Source organism: Nyctibius grandis, chromosome 7, assembly GCF_013368605.1.
Source record: "Nyctibius grandis isolate bNycGra1 chromosome 7, bNycGra1.pri, whole genome shotgun sequence".
Classification (NCBI taxonomy): Eukaryota; Metazoa; Chordata; class Aves; order Nyctibiiformes; family Nyctibiidae; genus Nyctibius; species Nyctibius grandis.
In genome coordinates, this window is record NC_090664.1 from 21,665,724 (window position 1) to 21,693,165 (window position 27,442).

The 27,442-nt window shown below is 42.0% G+C and overlaps 1 protein-coding gene across 1 annotated transcript; it reads left to right on the top strand.

The window, feature by feature from the left end:
* On the top strand, positions 1-26,240 carry SPMIP4 (sperm microtubule inner protein 4). The gene is given in 11 exon segments (XM_068405596.1): positions 1-134; positions 4,432-4,608; positions 9,410-9,481; positions 15,390-15,419; positions 16,530-16,714; positions 18,951-19,041; positions 20,237-20,337; positions 20,554-20,645; positions 25,437-25,551; positions 25,700-25,867; positions 25,870-26,240. Coding segments are annotated over 11 exon segments (1,536 nt in total).
* Positions 26,241-27,442: the final 1,202 nt, after the last annotated feature.

The window sequence follows — 27,442 nt, forward strand, 5'->3', positions numbered from 1 at the left end:
ATGATGCTGCTGCATGACATGCCCCACTATTATAGAGAAATTGAGGGAACCAAAATCCTACCAAGAACCTTTGAGTCCAATGAGGTACTAACTCCACTTCAAATTCCTTCTCGTCCAACTGTCTCACAAGACAGGTAAGAACAGAACTCGTAAAGGTAAATGATTCCGTTAAAAATATTTGATATCCACTTACTGTTATCGAAAGTATTTTCTAATGGTTATGTTTTTCTGGCAAGACACAATTGTTTCTTTTTGTTTTAATGAAACAAAATGTTTTCTACTTTGTGCAATAGTATGTCAGTTCCCTGGGAAATATGCTGTTTACAGCTGAAAAGAGGACTGATAAAATACATTATACTGTGGCTTTAGGGCTCAAAATCTCCTGAAATAATTTTCATAAAGAATAAAAACAACATGTATTTGTTGTAATTTGGAAAAAATGAGCATATTTCACAAGCTGATCACCAACATTTAATATGCTATTCTTTGATCTACTCCTGTTTTGAACCTTTTTTTTTCTAGATCATGCATTTTTTTACAGATCATGACATTAACATGATCCTGCGATGTCAGGATCTGAACACACCAGCAAAGCATCTTTCAGATGACAACTATGTTAGACCCAACTCTGAAACACAAACAAGAAATAGGCATGGCCAAGTCATAACATTTCTTTTCTCTGTGAACTGGAAAATCTGTATTGTGATACAGGCAGTAAGCTACATTTTTCTGCTAATGTAAACACACACTCACATGAAGTCACCAATTTATACCTGAAAAGAAGGTGGCTGCATGTTTTACTACATCATATGTGTTTTTAAAATGGTGCTTTTTTTTCTAGTCACATAATTATGAGCAAATAAATAAACAGAACACAGTTGTTCTCAGCTTTTAAAAATAACACATCCTTGAATTTTATTACATCATCATCTTGGACTACAGTATTTGTTACCAATATTTGCATTGATAAACAGAGCCCCTGAACAACCAGAGGCACATATGTGTATTTGTATAATGCTAGGTTATATATATATAAAGAAGGTAGCCTAAGGATTCTACCCTATGATCAGTCAGCTTCAGCATTGATATACTAAGATGATGTGTATAGTTACTGATATGTTTACTGGGCAAGAGTTAATTTTTAAAAGTTCAGCCATTCCCACCCCCCAAAAAATTCACTGAATTCCAAATCAGTATGTTGCTCTGTGACTATGCCTATGTTGGCAGGTATTGTGGACTACAGCAGATGTGTAGAATGAAACAGTCGGTGCTGAGGATCTGAGGTCCAGAAAAAATGTATTTCAGGTGCTCTTTATTTTGGATTACCTCTAGTGTGAGTCCAGGGACTGAGGGTCCCTTTGTGGCTGTGGTGCCCTCCTGGTGCATTCCTGGAGCACATCTCCCAGCTAATTTCATCCAGAAGGAACATAGTTCATGTACTCCAAGACCAAGGCACTGCAAAATAGAGACCATTGGGAGATTCACGTCAAAAGTGCGCTCCTGATTCCAATTAAAACGCCAGCGTGAATGCACCCCATGTGAACTCATACAGAGGCAGGTCCTAATCCTATCCCTCTAAAAGAACTCTGTTTCCACAGACCTTCTGGAAACTGTTAGCAACACACCCCCTCAGATGTGTTGGCTTCATGCACCGATCGAATCAGTTACTCAAGCCCTTCACAACCTCACAATCTAAGACACTGTGTTCATATACTCTGGTTTGAGCTCCCCACAACAAAACAAATTTGAAGGGAAAAATGTAACTTTTTAAAAATAAAGGAGTCACCAGCCAACTGATGCTCTGATCCCAGAATGTTAGCTTTTTTTTTTTTGTCAGAACAAAAGGGACAGAAAGCTGGAAGTTGGCTGTCAGAATTCAGAATAAATCTACAATTGTGGAAGTTAGAAATGGTAATACTCTCTATTAAATCATTGACTACATTGCTGAGACTCTTAAGGATTGTTCGTGATGATACACTCTTTAAAACTTTGTTCATCCTAGCCCTCTTTTGATATTCTCTGGGCAGAGACATTTTTTTCTGTGCCCTTGAGACCTTCAATATCACTGGATCAATATCAGCTATAAATGTTTCTTTGTGAGAAGAAGACTTGGAAACATTTTAAGCTTAACAAAGTCCTGCTGTTTGGGCTGAATGGATGATCAGACCTTTGTGTGCAGTGCTTTTCTGTCTAAGGTAAAGTGGTTGTTCTGCAACTTAGCAACCTATAGATAGCAGTCAATGGGAATGATTTATTAACATTTCCAGTGAGAGTCATCTTAATGAATACAAACACTGCAGCCATGCACGTGGCATCTGCCTGCCTGCTTTCAGAAAGGGAAAACAAGGCTTCAGGCAGAACTTGAGAAACAGATGCTTGATTTCCTTCAGAAACTTAAAAACAGAAAAGCTGTCTGATAATCTATGGCACATCAGATTCTTATTTTGGTTCATCATACAATACAAACATATTGCCCTTTGCACCCTGGCAAAATGGATAAAGGAACAGCATCAGGCAGCAGCAGACTGATGCTGAACCACATGGAAGGAACTAAATGATAGGAGGGCACTGCGCTGCCAAGAAACCAGAGAGAGCAAAACACAACGCAGCAGCTGTCTGTGTCTTGTAGATCATGATCCCTCCCATAGTTTTTCCTAAGATCTATTTAGATATCTAGGACTCTGCCACAGTTTGACTCTAACTGTGCTTTGAGAAGAAGTTTTTGTAGCCGTTATTTTTTCTTCCTTAAAAGCCTATACTCATAACCAAGGTCAGGATTATAATGCTCATTGAAATGCTCATAGCCACACAATAACGAGCCTACTTCCCCTCACATTTTAGGAGACGTGGGCTCAGGGATGTTACTCTACCTTTGAATCAATGTAAGACAAAGTCAGAATTAGGGGAACCTTATACCTGAAAAACACCATAAGCCTGAATCCAGATAGTACCTGCAGAGCGGCACTTTTTCCCAGTATAGCTTAATAAAAAACACCCTCTCCCTCCATCTCCAAAGTAATGATCAACACTAGCAAAGATTAATAACATCTCTGCTTAAACAAGGATTTCTTTAGCTGATACACCTTGTTCCATCAGGAATCACTCATCCAGAAACCTAGAGCAACACCGTACTTTGGAGCACAGGGCAGAGAAACCCAAGGTAATTGGGAGCAAGTTGGAATATCTGCATGGTTCACCACAGCCAGTGCTGTGATAGCAGTGCAGTGGCTATACCACAGTCAACAGAGGCACTTCTACTGGTCTGCAGCCATGCCCCGCTGCTTCACTCATAAGCAAAGAAACACCCAACATCAGAAAAAGATGGTAGTACAGATAAGGTCTAGCTAAAGCAAGAATCGGGGCCACTCAGTGATGGAAGGGCTGACAATAAACACAGACATGGCTACTGGCTCACAACCCATTCACCTAAACATCTCTCTCTCTGGTTTCATATGATGAAGACAGTACACCAGTAAAACATCCCGAGAGTGACATCCCCATCACATACCACAACAGTTCATTACTTCCTCAATAAGGTTTTCAGAAAATCCTGGACAACTAAGTCAAAGTTAAATCGCTTATTTTGGTTCTTATAGAATCATAGAATATCTCAAGCTGGAAGGGACCCATAAGGATCATCAAGTCCAACTCCCTGCTCCTCGCAGGACTTATCTTGTTAATAAGAAGCAGGTTGCCTGTGCATGTGTTCTACTGACTGGAAAACTGCTGTCCCCCAAAAGAAAAGGAAGCTTTAAATCTTTTGTGAGTTTGGTGTCCATCTTTACAACACTGTAAACCAAAACTATGCGAGGTGAACATGCATCTAAACACATCAAACTGCTTGATTTCAAATGACACAGATGTATGGAAATGTACTGAATAACCTCAGCCACTAGCACATCCATGTGAAGTGCCTGACACAGCTTGCATTCAGTGTGAATTACAGCTACTAAACAGTAACACTTCTCACCCCTCTCTAGAGATGGAGAGGGGAGATTTTCAAAGGCACAAATAACAAATTCTGAAATCAGTGAGAATTAGATGCCAAAGCTTCCATCTGTGCCATTGCCTGTGTTCACTGTCCATATGCCACTTTTATGTAGTACTGAAGGGACAGTGCAGGCATCTACATGCTGGCAGCTGAGACTCAATTACACTGTAAGAGGTACGTGCTGCATGTGTCTATCACCTCCTTTCTTCCTCTCACTGATCAAAACATAATACACTTGATTCAACCTTCATTAAACAACTGTCAATCACCATTGTACTTACTTCTCCTAGTGACAGGTCGCCATAATAGCATTGCTAAGAATAAGGCGGAGTAACTCAGAGCCAAGAAAATAAAGCCAAGTTGTCATTGTTTAAAAGATTTCAAGTAACCATCACTGCTGCTTCCATTAAAGGACATTTTGGGCTTTGTTTTTCTTTCAGATATAAAGAGTTCAGGGAATCCCTTCACTGCTGCAAGCTTCCCTGGGGAGCAGAAAGGGAACATGGAGGAATTGCACTACCTGTACTGCCAGGAGATGACAGAGCAAAGGATAAGTCTCCCTGTACATTTGTTAAAGGACATCAGCCTTACAGTAGTGGTGTAGACCCTTGGCCAAGGTAGGCTAGATATATACTTCTCACAGTCAAAATGTTTAAGTGAAGTGTTTTTAAGAAGAATAGCAACAGACAGCTAACAGGTTAGCAATATAGACTGAGATGTGCAAATATCTGCATTCCAAAAATGGGCAATTTAAGCTTCTACTCTTTTCACAATGCTCTAAATATTAACGTGGGAATATATTGGTACCCACAAACCTCCACACAGTGTTTTGCTGAAACACTTAAAGTTCTGAATTTCCATATTTATTTTTTGCCCATAATTTGATAATTATTTACTGTTGGCTGTTGTCCCAAACACCCTTCCTGACCTTAAAAATGTCACTACTGGCCTAATTTACAGCATCTACAAATCCCATAGGCATAAACATGAAAAGTTGGTGCTCAGCTTTTTCAGAAAGCTGTTGTAAAATAAGAGATCTGTCTAGACAACAGCTGAGGGGAAGAGCTCTGGGGTATGCTTTCTGAGTCAGGGCTCCTTCTCCTAACCTCTTACCACAACCAATTGCTTCTTTAGAATATATTGGGGTTGGTGCCACTTTCACTGAAACCAGTTCCAAAACTTCTTGTTCATCATGATAGCATTAGTGGGGAAAAAAAAAAAAGATTGACTAGCTGATAGATAGACAGGGAAATGGTGACACCAAATCTCTGCTGTTCACTCAGGTAGATTTCAAATCACCATTACTGACTTACAGGAAAGCTCTTGAGGCAGAACATGCTACTGCTTAGGGCTGACTTGGAGAAGTTCAAGAATAGCCTTCAGTCCTGCAGGCTTCCCTGGAGAACAGGAACGGAAGATGCAGACTAGGCATCTGCATGGCTGTCCAAGGGTTAAAACATGACTCAGAGACTGGAAACATGCATTCCTGTCCTTGCTCTCCTCTGTGTTATCATGAACTAACCTCTCTGTAAAATGATCATAGAATCATAGAATATCTCGAGTCGGAAGGGATCCATAAGGATCATCGAGTCCAACTCCCTGCTCCTCACAGGACTACCTAAAACTAAACCATATGACTAAGAGTGTCGTCCAGATGCTCCTTGAACTCTGACAGGCTTGGTGCCATGATCACTTCCCTGGGGAGCCTGTTCCAGTGACTGATCACTCTCTCAGTGAAGAGCCTTTTCCTCATGTTCGATCTGAACTTCACCTGATGCAGCTTCATTCCATTTCCATGTGTCTTATTGCTGGTCACTAGCGAGGAGATCAGGACCTCCCCTTCTGCAGCCCCCCTTGTAGGAAGGTGTAGACTGCGATGAGGTCATCCCTCAGCCTTCTCTTCTCCAAGCTGAACAAGCCAAATGACCTCAGCCGCTCGTTGTAAGTCCTGCCCTTTCACCACCTTGGTCACCCTCCTCTGGACACACTCTAATAGTATGATGTCCTTATACTGAGGCACCCCAAACCGCGCACAGTACTCAAGGTGTGGCCACACCAGTGCAGTGTAGAGTGGGACAATCACCTCCCTCGACCAGCTAGCTATGCTGTGCTTGATGCACCCCAGGACACGGTTGGCCCTTTTGGCTGCCAGGGCACACTGTTGACTCATATTCAACTTGCCATCAATGCAAACTCCATCTCTCTTTCCGCAGGGCTGCTCTCCAGCCTCTCGTCCCCCAATTTGTGGGAAGCTGCTGTGATCCCACAGTGACAGGATCGGTGCAAGAATGTATAATGAGCTTGAAACAAGAATTTTCATTGCTCTTGGTTTTTTCTTTTCTGAATATGTAATCTCTTGGATTATTCATTGTTCAGGCACACTAGTGCAGAGCCCCTGATCCATCCAAGTGAATTCCACTCTGGAGAGAAAAAGAGGTCCAGAAACAAGCCTTCCCTTTTCCACAAGGTGGAAAATGCCTAAGTACCATATAGTCTGTGAGCAAGCAAAGATTTTGGCCAACTCAGGCATAGTACCTAATAAGAAGGTAACTGAGTCACAGCGACTACATGCCCCATCTCAGAAAACCAATTTAGCAGTCACAAAGGGAGAATGAGGTTTGCAAGCTACTTTATAAACCCATATTCATGACATGCATTCATTGTCTGTCATGGGCAGCTCTCATGGTAAAGTGAAACTGCAGAAGAGTTGTTCAGAGCATACCCAGGTACCCACAATCCTGATGATAGTGCTATTGTAGGGGCAAAATAGAGTAGCCTTTCCTCCACACTAAGTTTCTGTATTACACAGATTACCTTCCAGGTAAGTAGCAGAGCTACAGTATCCCCATCAGCACCACCTTTGCTAATCTCAGTGAAACCTACCAGAGACACAGGCTAGAAATTAATTAGAAACTTACTCTAGTGCAAACAATTATAGTGGAGAAAGCTGAAGTGGGCAAGATGCAAACAAAGTATTTTCACAGCTTTGCCTCTGATAGCACTGGTACAAATTTCAGCAGGGGAAGTATGAGAAGTCTAAATAAATGTGTTTCTAATACAGCTTGTAAATAAAACTTCAGGAAATATCCACAGTGAGAATTATTTGATTTTTATGGAGCAAATATTGTTTTGTCATAAGACCCATACAAAAATACTTAAATAAAATCCCACAGTTAGGGTGATTTAAATATAACTTTCTAGTAAATAAGACATTATTAGATGATGCTGATATCAGTATTTTCTATATATGTGCAGGACTTTGGGCTGTGAAAGCATAGTACACAGGGTAAGCACCAGAGTCACAGACTCTGTGGTTCTAAAACTAGTCGTAAGAGGGGTGTGTTTGCCTGTGCTTCATTTTTAAAAACATTTTGTAAGATGTCTGTGAAATTTTATGAGAAAAAAAGCAAAGAACGCATTTTCCAGTGCACCTCTACATAACTAATTTGTGGCTTTTATACATGCTGGCAAGTTTCCTATGTATAAAGCTACAGAACCCAAAGGAATTTTTGTTACATGAGAAACAAGGGGCTGGCAAAGCTGGCTTTAAGAGGAAAATTAAATCAAATAATGCCCAGTGCTACCCAGCAGATGCCAGGGTGCATGGAGAACACAGGGTAAACAGCTCATGAGAGCTTCTTTTTCTGAGTGGTGGAGTCACAGACAGGTTCAGGTTGCAAGACATCTCTGGAGATCACCTGGTCCTAACCCCCACTCACAGCCAGGCCCCTCTCCAAGTTACAGCCAAACTACTACAACTACACTTGCTCTTCTGAGTGGGGGAGGCAGTTTCCAATGCAAAAGACATCCACTTCTTGATTCAAAGTACAAAGAACATAAAGATATCCTTCTACAGATACAACTACTGCCACTTTGCAGAGGCACTGCTCCAAAAGACTTCAAATGCAATGTATTAGTTATTGAGCCATGCCACCCACATACATTGAACACAGAAGTAGTGAAAAGGGCACCTTCACAAGCACAGCCGTTGAACTAGGCAAAACCTAAGCATCTCCAGGTTAGTAGGTTTTCATTTTGATGCTGGAAAAAGAATTTGTGTCATGGCAATCCTACATATGCACTGATCATCCCAAATCAGCATTCAAACTTCCTAAATCCCTGAATTTGGCTCTAAAGTGGTCATTGCTGCACCCTCCTGCAGCACAGTCTGTCATAAGTCAGCACCCTCAGCACCAGCTGTCCTGTCAGAAGGGTGTAGGGGACCTGGCCTCCAGGATGGAAGTCCGGTACTACTGTGGTGTGATGGGGCTGAGAGGGGAGGAGGGGAGTCTCAGTGACTTTAGTTTAAGATGGAGGTGCTCAGCACTTCTGAACACACAGCCTTGCACGAGAGCTGGAAAGCTAAGTGTGACCATAAATGCCTCTGTCGTTCAACTGACAGCACCCATGGCACAGAAGCACGCATTACACCGGACAGTGCTAATGTGGGAAAATGCTTAAAGAGGAAAGAGAAGACAACAACCATTCTGAACTCATGGTTAGACCCAGAGTATTATGAGCATATTCCTGCTGGACTATGCCTTGGACTCTCAAGCCATGGGAGCCCATTGAGACAGCCATAAAAGTCAAACAAATCCCTTCTGATTCAGCATGATTTCTCTCCTTTTCTTGCAGCCAACATCTCTTCTTCAGCCATGCAATTAAGGCCACCCACTCCTCTTAGCAACAGACACTTGATTAGATGTTTTGGGTGAAGCTCAGCTTTAGCAAGGCCAGGTCATAACTATAAGGCTATTTCTAATACCAGAAAAATCTTACTGGTTATATGGCTGATTTTTCCAATTGTATTCCCTTCATTTTGTCTCTCTCATTTGCTCTCTCTTCTGTTGTGTGTGTTTTGGTTTTGGTTTTTTTTTAACCTGAGGTCCCATACTAAGAACTGCTTTGTTTTCCATTATTTAAACTCAAAGGTAGTTATGGTGCTGTCTTCTCTTCAGATTCTTTTCAGCGAAAAGCACCATGCAGCTTGGCTGGATTCTGGGAGCCGTTTGGCATCAGAAGGAGCTGAAAGCGATCCCCATAACACAGGAATAACTTAACTCCTTATAGGGTTAAAAGTTGGAACCTGCACCCATGCAAGGCATTCCCACAGCTCCTACTGAGTGTTAGGTGTGCATGGTGGGGGCTGTAAGGGCCAGGCTTTCACAGGAGGAAATGCTCAGCATTCTCAGGAAATTTGGGTTCAGGCATGGGTACTCAGCACCTCTCAAAATCCAGCCCTGCGTGACTTTTAGATTTTGAAACCCAGGATAGATTTTCACACTGGCAGCATCTATGAGTTTTGATATTAAGGGTTATCTGAGAAATCAAGATAAAAACATATCAATTTATTTGGATTTTTTTATAAGCAAATAATAGAGCATAAGCTTTATACATTTATGCTTTCTCTTTGCACAGAGGCCTTCCCACTGAGCAACACTATAATGTCACTCAACTGAAAAAAAGTGATGTGTGTATGAATGATGAACTGTAAGTTTAAATTGTGCGTTAATCAGATTGTGAATCTAGTGAATATAACAGCAAACTGAATATTCATTCCACTCTGGTGGTATTACTCATGTACGATACAAAGTGCAGGTATGATATGAAATCTGAAGGGCCATGTTCTTTAGAAAGGGATTAGCTGGTAACAAAGGAGAGCAAACACAGTTGGGAAGGAAATTCAGAATGCAGCATTGTGCCCCCTCAGTTTAGCACCTCTTCAACAAGGGTCTCTGAGTTTGCTTTACAGGTTGTCCACATTTATCAACTTGTAATACTCAAAAATATTAGCCTTTCTACTAGTTTGAATCCAGAAAACCAGATTAAACTGAAGTAACTGAAGTAACCATGACACCTTGTGTATTTCAGTTCATTTTTCTGGTATATATATATATATATATATATGTATTTTTGGAGGAGGCTTGGCAAGGATTATTTTCTTCACTGCTGTTGTTCAAGAGGTACCACAGTGAGGGAATTTGGATGCTGCTGGAGTTCTGCAATGTAATATTTTGCCACTTGATGGCACCAGCAAAACGCTTAAATTTAATCAAACTATTGAGATTTTCGATTATGGTAATTTAAACTACAAACGTAAATTCTTCAAAAGCAGAAAATTAACAAGTTACACATTTCATATTAGCATTGATAACTAGAGCATATTAGAAACCTGAGAATAATTCTGTGACAATTTCTCAGTTATCTTTATCAGGCTGTGAGGCGCATTGTTTGACCCCACCACTCTCTCTTTAGCCTCCCTGTATGTGAGGTACCTGCTCCCCATTTTGTGTAACCTCAGACACTCTAGAAAAGCAGGAGGGCTAATTGTAAACAGGTCACAGAAGCTACACAAGGAAACCTGCAACCCTGCTCTTTGTAACCCACTGCTTTTTGCAGGCTTCTCTCTTCATTACCTCGTCACAACCTGCAGCACAAGCAGAAGCAACTGTGGTTACCGACAAGAGTGTACAAGCCAAAACTCCTTTTTACTGGGACAGCTTATGGCCTTTGGCCAGCGATGCACATTAGAGGCATTGGCTGTGCTGCTTCTGCAGAATTTGATTACAAGCTACAAGGAATTAGCAAGTTTCCCTGCAAGTTTCTTCCTATAGGTTTCCTAAGTGACAAGTACTGGTCCGTGCACTTTTGTAAGATAATCGAGCACTTTTAAAGTTGTTTTAAAACCAACATCCATGTAAAGTGGGCACTCTCATGTTGTCTGGTCAAGCTGAGTTGTTCTGGTTTATTACCTAATCCACCTCCAAGAAAACTCCATTGACTGCAGTGGAATTATGCTGGGGAACAATTTAGTTCACTGTGACTTACTAGTCAAATAAGTGTCCTGTCATGTGACATTTATATTGGTATCCCCGAAACAGCAGGAACGTGACAAATTGTGGAGTAAAATTAAAACCTGCACTTTGCATGTGGCAGGAGGCCTGCTGTGTTTTCAGTAATTCCTAGGCTGGCCAACCTCAAACGCTTCTTGCTTAAGGATGCTCTGGGACCCATTCACTTCATAGCAAAAGCATTCCTCGTGCCCGTTGCTCACCAGAATGGATCACCCATGTACACAGGCTAAGGTAGAGCTCACAGCACTTTTCTGGGGATTTGCTTCCTTAAGAGAAAGCAACCAGGGACTTCTGTGACTCTGTGCCCTTGTGCTAGCTGTATAAGGAGGAAGGAGGCTTTACACAGGAGTGGTCACACTCTGCCCTTGTACATACTGAAAGTACAGGACCTTGGACTCTGAATATTTGATCAACAGCACATTGATATACTTTCTCCATTATTTTGCACTCACATCTTAACTTGAAACACGCTGGGTCTCTAAAAATACTTTATGGTCTATGCTCTGTCCTAGTTTGAGTGTTTTCTTTTCCTATAAGGTTGTATTTTCTCAGTCTTTGAAAGACTGAGGAAGAATATATCCTTTAAAACAAAAAGTGAAACACACCAAAAAAAAAAATCTTCCACGGTCATAGTCCAAGGTCTTTCAGAGCAAATACTCTTCCTGCTGCCAGGGACTATTAAGCGGTGACAGCCACATGGAACGTTTCCTGAAAAATACCCTCTGAGTGGTGCTCTGCAGGCATACCTGGGAGCTATTAACACTCAGTTTATTTACCTTATAGCCTGTGCGGGCTCCTCTGAGCCATTACTGTCTTTTGCGGGAAATTAATTACCAGGCATTTGCAATAACTCTGTATACTTTCATGGGATAACTATGCCTTTGCCTTTAGTATGCACACTACGTATCCTTGTGCAGCCTTGCACTAGAATGAATCACTGGATTTGTGCAGACGTGCTTTTGTAAGTGCATTAGCAGTGGGCCACATACATACGACCTCCCAGTCAAACATACTGGAGAAAAGTAGTTGCCTCTTCCCATCTAAAGGTGTAACGAGTCCTCAAGTTCCCATCAAATAAGACTGCAAAATCCTGAAAGGCCTTGAAAAACACCCTTCAGCCATTGCCAAGAACCCTAGTTGTCATAGAATCATAGAATCATAGAATCATAGAATGGTTTGGGTTGGAAGGATCCTTAAAGAGCATCTAGTTCCAAACCCCCTGCCATTGGCAGGGGCACCTTCCACTAGATCAGGTTGCTCCAAGCCCCATCCAACCTGGCCTTGAACACTTATAAATACACACATACTCTGCATCAGGCTACAACGTTTGCAGCTGTCCTTCCAAAGACAAGTCACACCAATGAGGTTTTCGGTGGGTTCAGGGACAGCACAGAATGAATGAAAACTGGCTTTTTCCATGTGGGTTTTAATCTGCTTTCATTGTTTATCATGCCACACAGCACTCCCATTCCTCTGGCTGGCCCCCAGCCCCTGAAGCCTGCTGGTTCCCTGACCTGCAGCTCCCTGACCAAGCAGGTTTTAAGGTTAGGCAAGATAAGTTATTGCTTCCCTTTGAAAGAATAAAGGGCTGCAGAGAAAGCCAATTTACACGTGTGAGATGTTTTATCCTCCAGTCATAATTTTCTTCCTGTTAAAATTGGCAAGCATGATACATCTTATTCTCTTAATAATTTACTGACTATGTGGGAAATTAATAGGAAAGAGCAGCAAAAAGTTCTCTGGCCTGATCTAGAAAAGGAGCTGAAGATCATGAGTCTCCCCACACTGCATCATTCTCAGGCCAACAACACATCTGAGAGAAGAAACAGCTCTTCAGACGTTCCTACCTTGTGTCAGAGAGTAGAAGAATATTGGAAAGTGGGAGCTCCTCATGAGGGTCACACAGGTTCCAATGTGTCTTTTATTACCATTACTGAACAAGCATGTCCCTGTACACAGTGCTCAGCACTGCATCAGGAGTGGAGCTGCAGAACTGCTGCAGGTGAAGCCAGTGTTTCCATAAGGATACTCGCTCTCATTTGAAACTTGGTTTATGCCTATTTTATCAAAAAGTGTTTGATGAGTGCCCACATTGCACTCATTGCTAGGGAAACGGGATGGTGTCCATCTGGACCACTCCCTGGATTTGTTCTGGGGCTTTCCAAACTGGGAGCATAAATCCCTCCAGCTTGAGCCTGACTTCTTTTCAAGCGACTGATAGACTCCATATCCTCTGTGGACTGAACATGAAGGGGCAGATAACACAATACTTAGCAACTGTTTCTTGTGTGATACTGGCAGACTCCAGTAAAAGCCCACTAGAACTCCTGCGAAAGCATCTCAGCATCAAATTTGGAAAAGCTACTATTCCTTTCTTCCTTTCCAGCCAGAGCTCTACCTTTCTATACTGCCATCCATTCTGGGTGGCTTCAGGCTTGATTACCCGGTTTGAGTTTTAAAAATATAAGGAACACTCGAAACAACTGTCCACCTTTGAAAATGCAAAGCTTTGCTTGCTGTTACAACCTGAGCTCACAAAGCTTCTCTAAATCATGGTAGAGAAATTAAAATGCATGTTCATCCTTATTTTATTGCTGTCTTAAGTTTAGTTTATAACAACAAAAAGTGCTCTACAAAGGTACTTAAGAAGTTCTGCCATGCCAGAGCACAAAGCAGACTGGATGTCCTCAATTTTGCATATTTGTATCAGGAATATGTCCAATGAATGCAATGAAGTATGTAATAATTCACATTGTAAGACAATGTGAATGGAAAGGGAAATTGAAATTACTTCTTAATGTTTAATAAACACTAAAGTATTTTCCTTCATGTCTACAGCACCAGTAGACATACAGAATCACTTCGAACTGTAGAAATAGAAAATCAATTAGACATATCAGTAGAATAAACTTTTAAAGATTGCTGTTCTGTAAGTATGGCTATTTCTGTAAAGGCTTTCCATTTTCAAGACTGACACAAAGTTTGAATCAGAATCCCAGGTCGTTATAAATGTAACAATACACTACATGGTTATCAGAATCTAACACTTTTATTAAGTACTGTTATCTTTGTAGCATCACACATTAAAAGTAGATCTTTCATTCAGCTCAGTTGAGGAATGAGTTACGCTGTCGTGGTAACTTGTGAGATATCACACCTCATGTTGATTGCACCGAGTCCCACGGTACCGCAGCACAGCTTTCACAATGAAATGCATGGCTTCTGCATGTTGTATCAGAACATGTGAACAAAACTGATCTGGCACTTCAAAACACCCATGCCATTATGGAAAGAAATAAGCACAGGCCTGTATTTAAATTCTTTGAGCAAGGGGGCATATTTCCTCTTTGTAACTGTGCAACACCTATTTTTATGGAGACTAATTCAATGCTGGAGTGGCAAAGTTGCAGCTCTTGAGTCACAGGTGACTTGAACAGAGCTTGGGTGCAGCTCCCATGCCACGGCTCTGTCATTAACCAGGCTACTGAGTAATCCTTAGCTGTGGAAGGAAGAGAGTTCCCAGAGGAACCACTAAGGCTGAAACAATGGAGTCCTCATGAGGCCCATTCACATCCCACACGGCTCTGTCCTCAAACTGAGCAAGGAGAGGAGCCCTGAGAAGTTATCACCATCTCCTGCTTGGGAATGAATCTGGGACATCCCTCTCCTCGCTGAGAAAAATGAGGGGTTTTAGCAATATGAAGATTTTGGTATATGGTTTGTAGTATCAAGAAACTTTGTGTGATCACTGTACAAATAATAAAGCTTAAAAAAGACTATCATCAGACAACCTCTCCCACCCATAAACAGTAAAGACCCTTTCAAGCAACACCTGGTAATTAAGCCTTTCTCAAGAAATACATGAGATTTTGGAGCTCCAGGTGAACCACTTAGATTAGTCCAGTAATACTGTCTTTCAGGTGTTTGTTTTATTTTTTTCATTATACCACAAAGAACCATTAAGCAAATTAATTAATTTTTTAATCTTAGACATTTTTCTGACTCGGTAAAATTGCCAAGAGACTCTTAGCTAGCCTCATTGATGAAATTCTTGCCCTTTAAGTTAGTGTTTTCTTTTGATTGCTTTTTAAAAATTTATTTGAAGCATAAAATAAGTCTCCATGGTAAAATATAAATCATCTATCAACATGGAACGAATAAGTATTTTCTTTGCAAGTAGAAACAGGATATGTTTTCTGTTTTGCATTACTGATAAAAGGTTTTATTTTTACTAATAGCACATACCATTCTTAATTAATATAAAGCTCATTACACAACAGTGTAAGAGGCTAGATTTTTCCCTCGCTCCTTTTAAAAAGACATTCTGCACATCACTTGTTCCTGGTGCCTTTTCAGTCTTTGGCACCTGGCAACACCAAATATTCCTTATGTAATGAGTGGTATCAGTAAGAATATTGTCTGCACTGCTTACACATTGATTTGTCCCTAATGTATATTGATTGCACTGATTCAGATAAAATGTGGGAGGTGCAAATGAACATGGGTCACTTCAGGTAACTTATTTTTTTTCTTCCCTAATATAGGCTTTGTAAACTACCAGACAGTTTGGCTAAGTACATTTCACCTATATTATATCTTATCTTTCCTTAATGAAATAAAAAGGCAAGTTGTTCCTCTTACAGCCATAATTGCACAGTGCAGGTTCCTTGGCAATAAGCAGCAGCAACACTACAAGGCAAAAAAACTCTCTCTCGAATGAAGCATGTGATGATAGGTTTAGCAGGTTAGCAGTGTTTGCCTAGTACATCCACGCTCCTAACAAATACTGATCTTGCTGACTTGCCTACGGGCTATTTGGGTTTCCTTGGCTGTGTTGTTCATGGCCTCTTTACCTCGTGTGAATTAAAGTGTTTGGGAGCATCTACCAAGCACAGCTATGGGATCTAAAGTATGTATAAAGCAGATTTATGAGAGAGAAGACTCAGAAAAGCCCAGTTTGGTAAGACAACTCGTTACATCATGATGCATAGCCTCAGGAATTAAATTAATTTGGCTCCTGTATAAGGTTGTGACTTTGCTTTATACAGCAACAGGGGAAAGGTGTTTGCTCTCAGTAAGATGCTGTATGCAAGCTGTGATAAAGTTTAGAAGAATCCAAACAAGGGGCTAGTCTCTTACTGGAATAAATCGCTGCTTTCATTTTCCTCAGATGATTTCAGGATTCCCCTGATTTTAATATGTTTTTTAATTATCCTGTCACGAAAAACTGAAAGCTAAAAAGAACAACCACAGGAACGTGGGCACTCTGTGAAATCCCTGTTCTCAGTATCCCATAAAACTCTCCAAATCAGCTTATCCTCCTTCCTCCCAGAAATAAATGTCTTCTTAGAGGCAAATTTTGATTTCACAAGCACAAACTCGGTTACTATTAATTGGAACTGTGCAAGAATCAGAAGTCCACGTTTTCCTTCCCTTAAGCCACATAAAAGTAAATGTGAATAGGTATGGCTGATTATGTACAAAAGCTGCAAGGGAATCATCATTGTGAATTCTTCGCACGGTGCAAGCAAGAGGGGATTAAAGAACTAAGATATCACCTTTCTGATTCTCACATCTCTCCCAGTTCTTGCAAAGTGTTATATTTAATGCTAAAACTCTGTGAAATGCAAAATAAGGAAACTTTCTTTCTTTCTGTCCTTCCTGCCAACTTAAACGAACCCAAGACCACTGTGCCTGCCATATCCCACCTCTCATCCCTACCAGACACACATCTCTAGGTACGCTATGTTCCCAAACTTCAGATCATCTGAGGATCGAGACATTGGGATTGATGCAAGCAGTCATCAGCCTTTCCATCCCAATATCCCTACCAAGGCTTTTGATGTGGTTGTTCTGAGGAAGACCAGAGGTAAGACAGCACTCTGTTGGTTTACCATTTTTTTTTAAACTTAACTTAGAAACATTACTGAAGTCATGACTCTTTTCTCCTGAAGCTTAACAGAGCCAGAATCTGAATATATCAGTAGTCAAGCTAAGCATCTTGGCTTAAATTAGAACTCTATGTGCTGATAGTTGCAGTCTCCATGGGGGATACCTCAGCACTGAGAATGATTAATAAACCCCACTCATGTGAACACCTTGTAGCCTCAGAAGCCAACAGAGCTATTCACATAGATGCTAATCCCCACAAAAGCAAGATGGATCATTTAGTGTATCTGATATCTTCTGTCAGGCAAATAATTGTTCACAGTCCAACAGAGTGGAAGAGAAAGGAAAAAAATGCATCAGTGGGATCAAAAACTAGCAATTTCGAGGCCACAGTAATGCCTGTCATACCTTTGCTGAGGACAACAGAGGTACCCCTGAAATGAGAGCTGAATGATTTAAAATATTTTATCACTACATAGATGGTAGAACAAGGTCCAAGGAGAAAAAGCAACTTTTCTTATCCCTTACAAAGAGATGAAGCCCTAGACATTCATTTTTACAGAACACCATGTAAGCCATCATAAGGTGTTTGTTTTTAACCCCAGCAGCATTTTACTCTGAAAGTGTTTTACATAATATATCGGATGAAATTTTTGTTTTTATTCTGCTTTTGCCTGGACTCATTCTGCTATATTGGGATTTTGACAGGTATTTAATTTTGGGATACTTTAAAGACGACCTGCATGAACTGATGAGGAGTCCTTGGCAGCTGCTGACCACACAGGGTTACGGGGAGTTTGGGACAGGAGAAAGTCAGCACCTCTGTGTGCCATGGCAGTGCTTGCCAAGCAGGGTTTGGCAATAACTGTGTGAAAGAGGAAAAGCATACGCTAGCATGGATAAGAAGCTTTTCAGCAGCGTAAAAGCTGATAATGTTAAGTAGGAGGTCAATTTGCATTAATTAGCTGCCATTCCCAGTCATTGGCACAGTGCTGTACAGTTATGTATATAATTGGGTACATGAGCCATTTTTAGTAGAGCATTTGTCCATCCAAACCCAAAATCTTCCCACAGAATATGTAATGCTAGGAGCAGCCATTTTTAGTCAGTTTTCATTGATCATTGGTCAATTTTAGAAACAATAATCATATGTGGAGATGGGCTTATAAAGCCTGTTTTTACACAACAGAAGGATCATCGGACGCCAAGACCTATTTCCAGCAAAACTTAGCAGGTTCAGAATTACTAGCTAAGAGGGCAGCTACCACTGGCCCTTAGAAAATACTTCAACTTCATTTGCTGTTCCCTCCATACGGTTTGACTTCTTCTGAGATCAGGACACTCCAGTTCTCAGTGACTGACGGAGAAATCTGTGGTTAATAAGTACAGCTAACCCAGACCCCACTCAGGTGACTTTTATCACTGGAAGGTTGTATTTAAAAGCTTTGTGCCTTTTCTACATCTCACCTTTACAAAATTCAGAGTATCTATTATGCAGTTAATGCTAACAGCACCATTGTGAGGTAAATAGGGAAACTGAGGCAGGAGGACCGGAGAGAAAAAAGCAGTGATAGAACCAGGGTTGGCAATTAAGCTCTTCCAAGCATGCACTGCAGTTTCATCTTTATGACATCTAGTAGCACTCAATTATTCCTCTGATGGTGACATTGTGAGTACAGAGCCAGCTTCACAATTCATCAAGCTTTATTGCTTGTTGTTGCTGTTTGTAAGAATCATGCACAGAAAATGCAATAAGAATCTTCCCTGCTGGTGTGCGAACCAATCCAGGGCTTCTGCAACCGGCCATGGCCAGATGGCCTTCTACAGAGGCAGCTTTATCTGGTGTAAGATCCAGCCCCCAGCTGCTTGTCACCACTTCTCTGCCTGAGACAACTAGCCTTGCAGATCTGGTGGTACAGATAACCACACTGACTGCTTCCAAAAAGAAAGCTGGGTTAACTTACGCTGATTAAATGGGTGATCTGATCTAACCCTGCTGATTTTCTACCAAAAGAGTGAAGATGACTTCTGTCTGCAGATCCATGAGGTCAGTCTCCCAAGGTAGAAGAGACATTAGCAGCAGCTCACAGAAAGAACCTCTTCTACGAGCACAGCTGTCTTTATAGTGAGTGTACATCTACAGCTTAAAATGTAGATCCATCTGTCATTCTGATCAATGGTGTTCCATCAGAACATGTTAAATATTTCCCCTATAGGTAATCCATATAGGCATGAAGTTGTCAGTATTCCCTCAGACGCCCAGAAGAAGGCTGTGCACTGGCCGGGACAGCACACATACTTCCAAGTATGTAGCTCATACAGAAAAGAGCAAAATGCCTTTTTTTTTTTTTTTTTTTTTAATTAAACTTCTCTGCAACCTTTCATGGGAGGTATTTTTACACAGAGAGCCCCTGTACTGTTCCAAACACTTGCAGGCCATGAATTAGGCATCATGAATACAAAGAGTGAAAAGCTTTAGAGACAGTTTTCAGCCACTTCAGCAACATATAAACAAGATCAGAAGCTGGCAGGCTGTCCTGTGACTGAAGTCCTTTAAGTACTAACTAGCTCTCGTAGGACCTAGCCAAGTAGCTCTGGAGATAAGAACAACAAAAAGAAGCAATAATAGCTGCTGACCATACATTTTGGGGAGGGAGAGGTGGGAGCTTCATTCAGAAGCCCAGATTATGCTCTGCAGCCCTCCAAAGAAATGGGTTTGGGCAGCATTAGATCTTTGCTCCTCCTTACCTCTCCACAAGTCCTGCCAACATACTGACAGGCAGGTGTCTCTGTTTCCATATCTTCAAGAAAACAGATGTCCTCTTTGTGGACGGTCTGACTCCAACCTTGCCTTCCCCAGTGTAATGATGGAGACTGGGCTGGTCCATAAAACAGAAGAGTGAATTTGTTCATGAATGCATGTTTCTACTATTCTTCAGCTTGGGTAAACACTAGTTCTCTTCCCACAGGGATGTAGCCTGAAGTTTGATGACAGATAAAAGTCATGAATATTATAGGAAAAAATAGTGGTGAACAAAGAAAGATACAGCCTTTGTAGACACATAGTCTTACAGATGCGGCAAGGGAAACAATAAGCATCAGTCCATTTTAAGGCAGTCTATAATTGTGACTACAAAAGAAAACTTATATAGCATGGAATGTTCTGCCTAGGTGTGGCTACCATGGAGAACTTGATTCCAAGTTATTTGAATTGAGTTCAGCTGAATTATGTACCTGCCACTTGAGTAGTAATACTGTACTGAAGACATTTTTCCACCACATTTTTGCTTTTGTTAGCATTTACCGAACAGATAATTGAGGGGAGGGGAGGGCAATGCAACACGTGTTATTTCAAACCTTTAAAATAATCTTTTCCATCCAGCACACATATTTGGTTTATACCTTACCTATTTCTTCTTACCCTTCAGCTTCCTAAGATTGCTGAAGAAAAGAGTCAAATATACTATCCAAATCCACCAAAGACAGTGGCCCCCAACTCCACTTTTAAAGAGCTAGAACATAACCTCTCTCCAAGTACAACCAAAATGCTACAAAACACTGAAAGGGCTCTGGAGATCACAATCTACAGTGGGAACTTCACAGGTAGGCATTTTTTGTTAAATTAATTTACTTGGGATAGCAATGAAAGATCACAAAGTGTTAGCCCCTAAATTTCTCAAAGAAATTAATTTTTGTCATTTAGTAACAAAGACCACACAAACTGTAAATTATCTGAGGTTCTTCAGGGGGACTGTGCTTTAATTCCGATTTTCCTAACAAAAAAAAAAAAGTGTCACAATAAAATATGTCTCCATTAAGGAAGAGGTCCTATGAATCCCCTTACCGTGGAAAATGATTACATGAAAGCAGTTGGCAGATTAACTGGAGAACTAGGTGAAGATGTGGAACTAGTAAGTACTGCATTTACTTCAAATCTCATGCTTCCACTACAAGTAATACTGGCAAGAGTATTACCAGATTCAGCTAGCAGAATTAAGCCTTCCTTTTGACAACACTTAAGCACAGGGCAAGGCTCATTCTAAAGTAGAGGCAAAAGTTCAGTATACTAAATCAGTCCTGACACAGCTGGTTGACAGAACTTCTGTAATGGATTACTGACTTGTTCAGGGTTTGCAAAGCAGAAAGTTATTGTGATTATCTGCTTATTTTTTATCTTATCATTTGAAGTTGCCACCAACACATGACAGCAACTCAAACAACCTTTTGACTTGAGAAGTATGAGTAACAGTCTCCATAAAATGAGTTGGCAGCTCTCATGTGAAAGGTGCAGCACTATAGACACTGAAACATTGGGTAGATGTTCAGCTGGTATTAATCAGGACAACCCCACTGATGTGTCTTTATTGCACATCACTTTATTTGATAAGTGACCTAGTACCACTGCAGTCTATTGCCTCCTTAATAACTATACCAGTTTAAGTCTGGCAGAGTTTCTATGATTCATCCTCCTCCATTTACCTGAGTGATTTGCCTTTCTTCCTTAAGGGTGCATCAGTAACATTATCAGATTCTATTTCAATGCATAGATTTACCCTAAACGATGTATATATTGGAAAACTGCTATGTTTATTGTCTTCAACAATTTTTATATTCTGTGTGGCCTGCATAAAAGTGAAAAAACAGAATCAATCAGGTTGGAAGAGACCTCTGGGATCATCGAGTCCAACCATTGCCCTGACACCACCATGTCAAATAGACGATGGCACTAAGTGCCATGTCCAGTCTTTTCTTAAACACATCCAGAGATGGTGACTCCACCACCTCCCTGGGCAGCCCGTTCCAATGTCTAATGACCCTTTCTGAAAATAAATTCTTCCTAATGTCCAACCTGAACCTCCCCTGGTGAAGCTTGAGGCTATGTCCTCTTGTCCTATCGCTAGCTGCCTGGGAGAAGAGGCCGACTCCCACTCCACTACAACCTCCCTTCAGGTAGTTGTAGACTGCAATAAGGTCACCTCTGAGCCTCCTCTTCTCCAGGCTAAACAACCCCAGCTCCCTCAGCCGTTCCTCGTAGGTCATACCCTCCAGAGCCTTCACCAGCTTGGTCGCCCTCCTCTGGACTCGCTCCAACACCTCAACATCTTTCTTGAAGTGCGGGGCCCAGAACTGGACACAGTACTCAAGGTGCAGCCTCACCAGTGCTGAGTACAGAGGGATGATCACTTCCCTAGACAGGCTAGCTACACTATTCCTAATAGAGGCCAGGATGCCATTGGCCTTCTTGGCCACCTGGGCACACTGCTGGCTCATGTTTAGCCGGCTGTCGATCAGCACCCCCAGGTCTCTTTCCGCCAGGCCGCTTTCTAACCACTCTTCCCCCAGCCTGTAGCGCTGCATGGGGTTGTTGTGGCCAAAGTGTAAGACCCGGCACTTGTTCTTGTTGAACCTCATGCCGTTGGTCTTGGCCCATCTATCTAACCTGTCCAGATCCCTCTGTAGGGCCTTCCTGCCCTTCAGCAGATCGACACTCCCACCCAGCTTGGTGTCATCTGCAAATTTGCTGAGGGTGCACTCAATCCCTACGTCTAGATCATCTATAAAGATATTGAACAGCACCAGCCCCAGAACTGAGCCCTGGGGAACACCGCTAGTGACCGGCCGCCAGTTGGACTTTGCCCCATTCACCACCACTCTCTGGACTCGGCCATCCAGCCAGATTTTAACCCATCGAAGAGTCCACCCATCCAAGCCCCAGGCAGCCAGTTTGTCTAGGAGGATGCTGTGGGAGACAGTGTCGAATGCCTTACTGAAGTCTAGATAGACTACATCCACAGCCCTGCCCTCATCTGCTAAGCGGGTCACTTGGTCATAGAAGGAGATCAGGTTGGTCAAGCAGGACCTGCCTTTCATGAATCCATGTTGGCTGGCCACGATGCCCCGATTGTCCTGCATGTGCCGTGTAATGGCACTCAGGATGATCTGTTCCATCACCTTGCCTGGCACCGAGGTCAGGCTGACGGGCCTATAGCTCCCTGGATCGTCCTTCCGACCCTTCTTGTAGATGGGCGTTACATTTGCTAATTTCCAGTCAGCTGGAACTTCTCCAGTTAACCAGGACTGCCAGCAGATAATCGAGAGTGGTTTGGCAAGTTCATCTGCCAGTTCCTTCATTACTCTGGGGTGAATCCCATCCGCGCCCATAGCCTTGTGGGTGTCCAATTGGCACAGAAGGTCACTAACCGTCTCCTCCTGGATTACAGGGGGTTCACACAGCCCCCCGTCCCTAACTTCAGGCTCTGGGGGCTGAGTCTCCTGAGGACAACCAGTCCTGACATTAAAGACCGAGGCAAAGAAGGCATTGAGCACCTCTGCCTTTTCCTCATCCCCTGACACTACACTACCCTCCTCATTCGTCAAGTGGTGGAGGCTCTCCTTGACCCTCCTTTTGCTGTTGATATATTTGTAGAAAGGTTTTTTGTTATCTTTGACCATAGCAGCCAAATCAAGCTCTAATTGAGCTTTGGCCCTTCTAATCTTCTCCCTACATGACCTGGTAACACCCCTATAGACCTCCCAAGTTACCCGACCCTTCTTCCAGAGCAAATAGGCCCTCTTTTTTACCTTAAGTTCTAGCCTAAGTTCTCTGTTTAACCAGGCCAGTCTTTTTCCTTCACAGCTTGTCTTCCTACACACCGGGACAGCCTGCTCCTGAATATTTATTTATTCCTGAATATTCCTGAAGATATTATTTGTATTAAATGTTACTCATGCAAACGAAGCATAACATGGTATATAAGCATAGCAAATCAAGTTCAGCTGCTTTTAGCTAATGCATTTGTCACGGTTTAAAGCTGGGCTGGCTATTAACCAGGTGGCAGATGCTCTCTGTTAACCCTCCCTCCCCCCCCAAGGGAAAGGGAAAGGGAAAAGGGAGAGAGACTTATGGGTTGGAAAGTTAAAACAGTTTTAATAAACTATAATAATGAAAAAAGAGTATAATAACAATAATAATAATCAAATATATACAAATATATACAAATATATACAAAGCCAAGATTGAGAGCTTGGAAATCCTCCTCAGGCAGAGTTGCTCCCCCCAGCACAGGCAGAGGGGAAAATGCAGTAGCTCCACCCAGCACAGGCAGAAGGGAAAAGGCAGTAGCTCCACCCAGCACGGGCAGAGGGCAAAATGCAATAGCTCCCCCTGCCATCACACCTGCAGGCTTTTAACTGGAGATTTGGCAAAGCTGGTACCAATCAGTGGGAGACAGGAGGGCCCCTCCCTCCTGGGCCCCACCTCCAGGAGGCAGTGGGTTAGTGATAAATAGGAAAGTGAGAATGACATGTGTGGGATGGAATACCTCGTTGGTCAATCTTGGGTCACCTGCCCTGTCTGCTCCCCCCTGCAGCTGTGACCCCCCTTTGGCTCTTCACTCGTAAGCAGTGAGGAATTTAGCAGTGACCTTGGTTTCTCTAAGACTAATTGGCCTGGTTTGGGCCAAACCAGAACAGCATTATTACCTGTAATGGCTTAAGCCATTCAGTGACACCTGCCAATTGTCATGCAAAGTACATACACGTGTCTAATTTATTCTAACTGATTAAGCAATTCTGCAGGTAAAACAGAAGGAATGGATTCCTGCTCACCCTTCCACAGCACTGCTGGCTTTACAGCACTTCTGAGTTCAAACTGCAGAGACATAGAAGAAGCGGGGCAACTAAGCAAGATGCTATAATTTTCTTATAGTCCAAAAAATGACCCTGGATAAAAAGTCCACAAATTGTCCTGCTTTTTTTCTATTGGATTTTAAAAAAAATCCAAGTAAGGAAACCCCTTTTGAAATGGCACTTACAGGTTTCTGATAATTGAATGTCTGTATCTGAAATGGAAAAGCTGTCTAGCTTTTTCTCCAGTGTGATGAAGAAACAAATGTTTCACTTTATGATGATGAACACTTTAAAAAACAGTTTCAACAGCTGGTCTCTGGAAATGAAAATCCAAACTGGCAGCTTACATTAATTCAAAACTGAGCAGTTTTATTGCCCTCTGGCTTCCAACGTGTGATTGGCAGAGGCCTGAACATTATCTGAACAACATTATTCCATTTAAAACATACATACATTAAACATCAAACACTCACATTGTTCAGCACAGTAACTGCTGAAGTCCATTCTTTGGCTATAGGACTCAAAGGTACTTTATGCTTGAACAGTTCCTATACAATGCGGCTTTGACTCTGCACCAGTATCTGAAGCCTGAATGGTACAAATGATTAACACAGAGTAATAAATAGTATTCAAGCAGTGGGTCAAACTGCAGTTGGAAGAGCTAAAAAGTCACATGCCAGTGAGCAGCCTCAGTCCCACTTGCAAAAGCTCCTAAAAGAATTTAAAAACACACTAATGCAAGTCACCATTTATACTATCATATTGCTTATGAGACTACAAACAGAAGACAGATGCTTATAGAAGAAAGGAGAAGAGAGCACAAGATGTCTATACCCATTTATATCTTATGCATTGGGGTGGAGCAGAATATTTTCTTTTCCAAAGCATAAAGACCAACTCTAAGCTCCATAGGTGGCAAAGAGTAATGAGTGTCTGGGCTGCTTCCCTTTGCCTGGGAGACCCCTAACTGAGCCAATTCACTAGTCTCAGACAACAGTCTGCTAAAATAAGTAGTCCCCGCTAAAATAAGAGACTTAGATGACAATGTAAATCCTGCTCCTTCCTCCATATAGAAAGAAACATTTCTGCCTAGTCTGTCACAAGTGTGACCTCTTGAAGGGCACGCTGCACGTTTCCTTCAAGGTCGATGTCCCCATGAATCAATTCTGCAAGAACGGTACTCCTCCAGTGTTCAGATGCCTCAGCCTTTATGCAGAATTCCTACTGTTGTAGCCAGCTACTCAGATACAACACTGAGTAAAATAAAACCAGTGGCCAATCTAGGTCACCAGCGCAAAGTGACAGAAAGCAGACCAGAAATGGGATGTGAACCAAGAGCAGGCCACTCTGTCTCAGACATGCTACCAGAAATTTCATTATCTGGATACAAGGCCGCGAGTAAACAAACTTCAGAAAATCACTGACACATTGCAAACAGAAGCGGTGTACAGGGGGCAGCTTTCAGGAAGGCCTGAACTTGAGTCCCTTCCCAAATATACATGTTCCCTTTCCTACAACAACATACAGCATGGGAAAATGCAGCTAGACTAAGTAAGCCAGGCTTACCACGGGATGTAAAGAGTGAAGAAATTAGAATTTTGTTGCACAAGCTTTGGCATCAAGAAGCATGTTGGTCTGCACGGAGACCTCTCTTGCACGGGCCAAGAGAGACAGCACTGCCTGGATGGATCCCTAGCTGTGAGGTTCCTCAGTGTCAGACAGCACTGCTGGAGCTGCGGCATTCCTTCTCTAAGACAGCAGCACAAAAACATTTTCATGATTCCGTAAGAGGAGAGACAAAAGACCTCAGAGATAACATTACTGAGGGAAAGAGACATGAATTCTGTGGTTTCAATGCTTTTTACTTCTTTAACTGATGCATTCCTTGGTCCTTTAAAAACAGAGTAACAATTAAAAAGTACCTCAATACAAGCTGTCTGTCCTTTCCTAGAGAACCACGATAAATTCAAACACTAAAGAGAAGACCAGCTAGAGCAGCCCAGGACATGTGCAGCCTATTTGAGAAGACTAGAAGAGCTTGTCTTCATCTAGAGGCTGTGAAAACAGGACTTCTTGAAAAACACATTAGTGGGATAAACATTGGTTAGGGAAAGAGCTGGTTCATTAAAGGCCAAATGGTTTCACAAATGAGTGTTACAGTCTGACTGGAAATAAACATAGGCTAGGAATCACAAGATGATTTTTAATGGTCACAGCAGGAAGATTCAGGGTTAGCTCTTCAATAGATGAGGGGAGGATCAGAAAACAGGCTGCTCCAGAATGGACATGACCAGTTTATGAAAGGAACTATGGCACGCCTGCCAGCAACAGCTGGGGATTATAGTCGGTGACCCAGTAAGGCCCTTTGCAGGCCCTCACAGGCACCAAGCTTCCAGGTCAAAAGGACCCTCTGCTACTCTGCAGGGAACTATATGTCAATAAAGTCAGCACTATCGCGCACACATGGGGACATACACAATGCTTGTGAGCTGTGGAGTCTCTTTGTCTGTGCACAGCACATTCCCAAAGCCTCCATGTTCTAAGGTTGACCATGGCCTCTCCAAGCCTACATTCCTATGTCAGACCTATTGTGACTTGTATTTCAGACTCTTCTCTTTCCTTTTTTACTCATTGTCTAAGACAGGAATGTTTAAGAGAACTGGAAAGGCCATAGAGACTGTATTTAAACTGCAGGGAAGACTGGCAGAGGGAAAACAGGATTTAGTGATCCCTGCAGGGCTTTGAAGGAGCTTTAGAATGAAGCAGGTAAGCTACAGAAAACATGTAATCTGTTATTACGAGTTAGCCCTAGATGGCTGCAAGCGGTCAATATAGTAACTAAGGATTAATAGGAGGCATTAACTTGGTGGTTATAAAAATAGTTAAGAGCAAGAGATAGGAACAGAACAGCTTTGCTGCCATGTTGTGCTTACTGAGCTGTTTAGGATTCCCAAAAAGTGTGAACAAAAACCAAACAAACAAAGAAGTCCGCAAATGCAATATATTTAAACATCTTAAATTATTTTTGTAAAGCCTTTTGAAAATAAGAAAGCAGCAAAGGAAACTTTAGGGGGAAGCT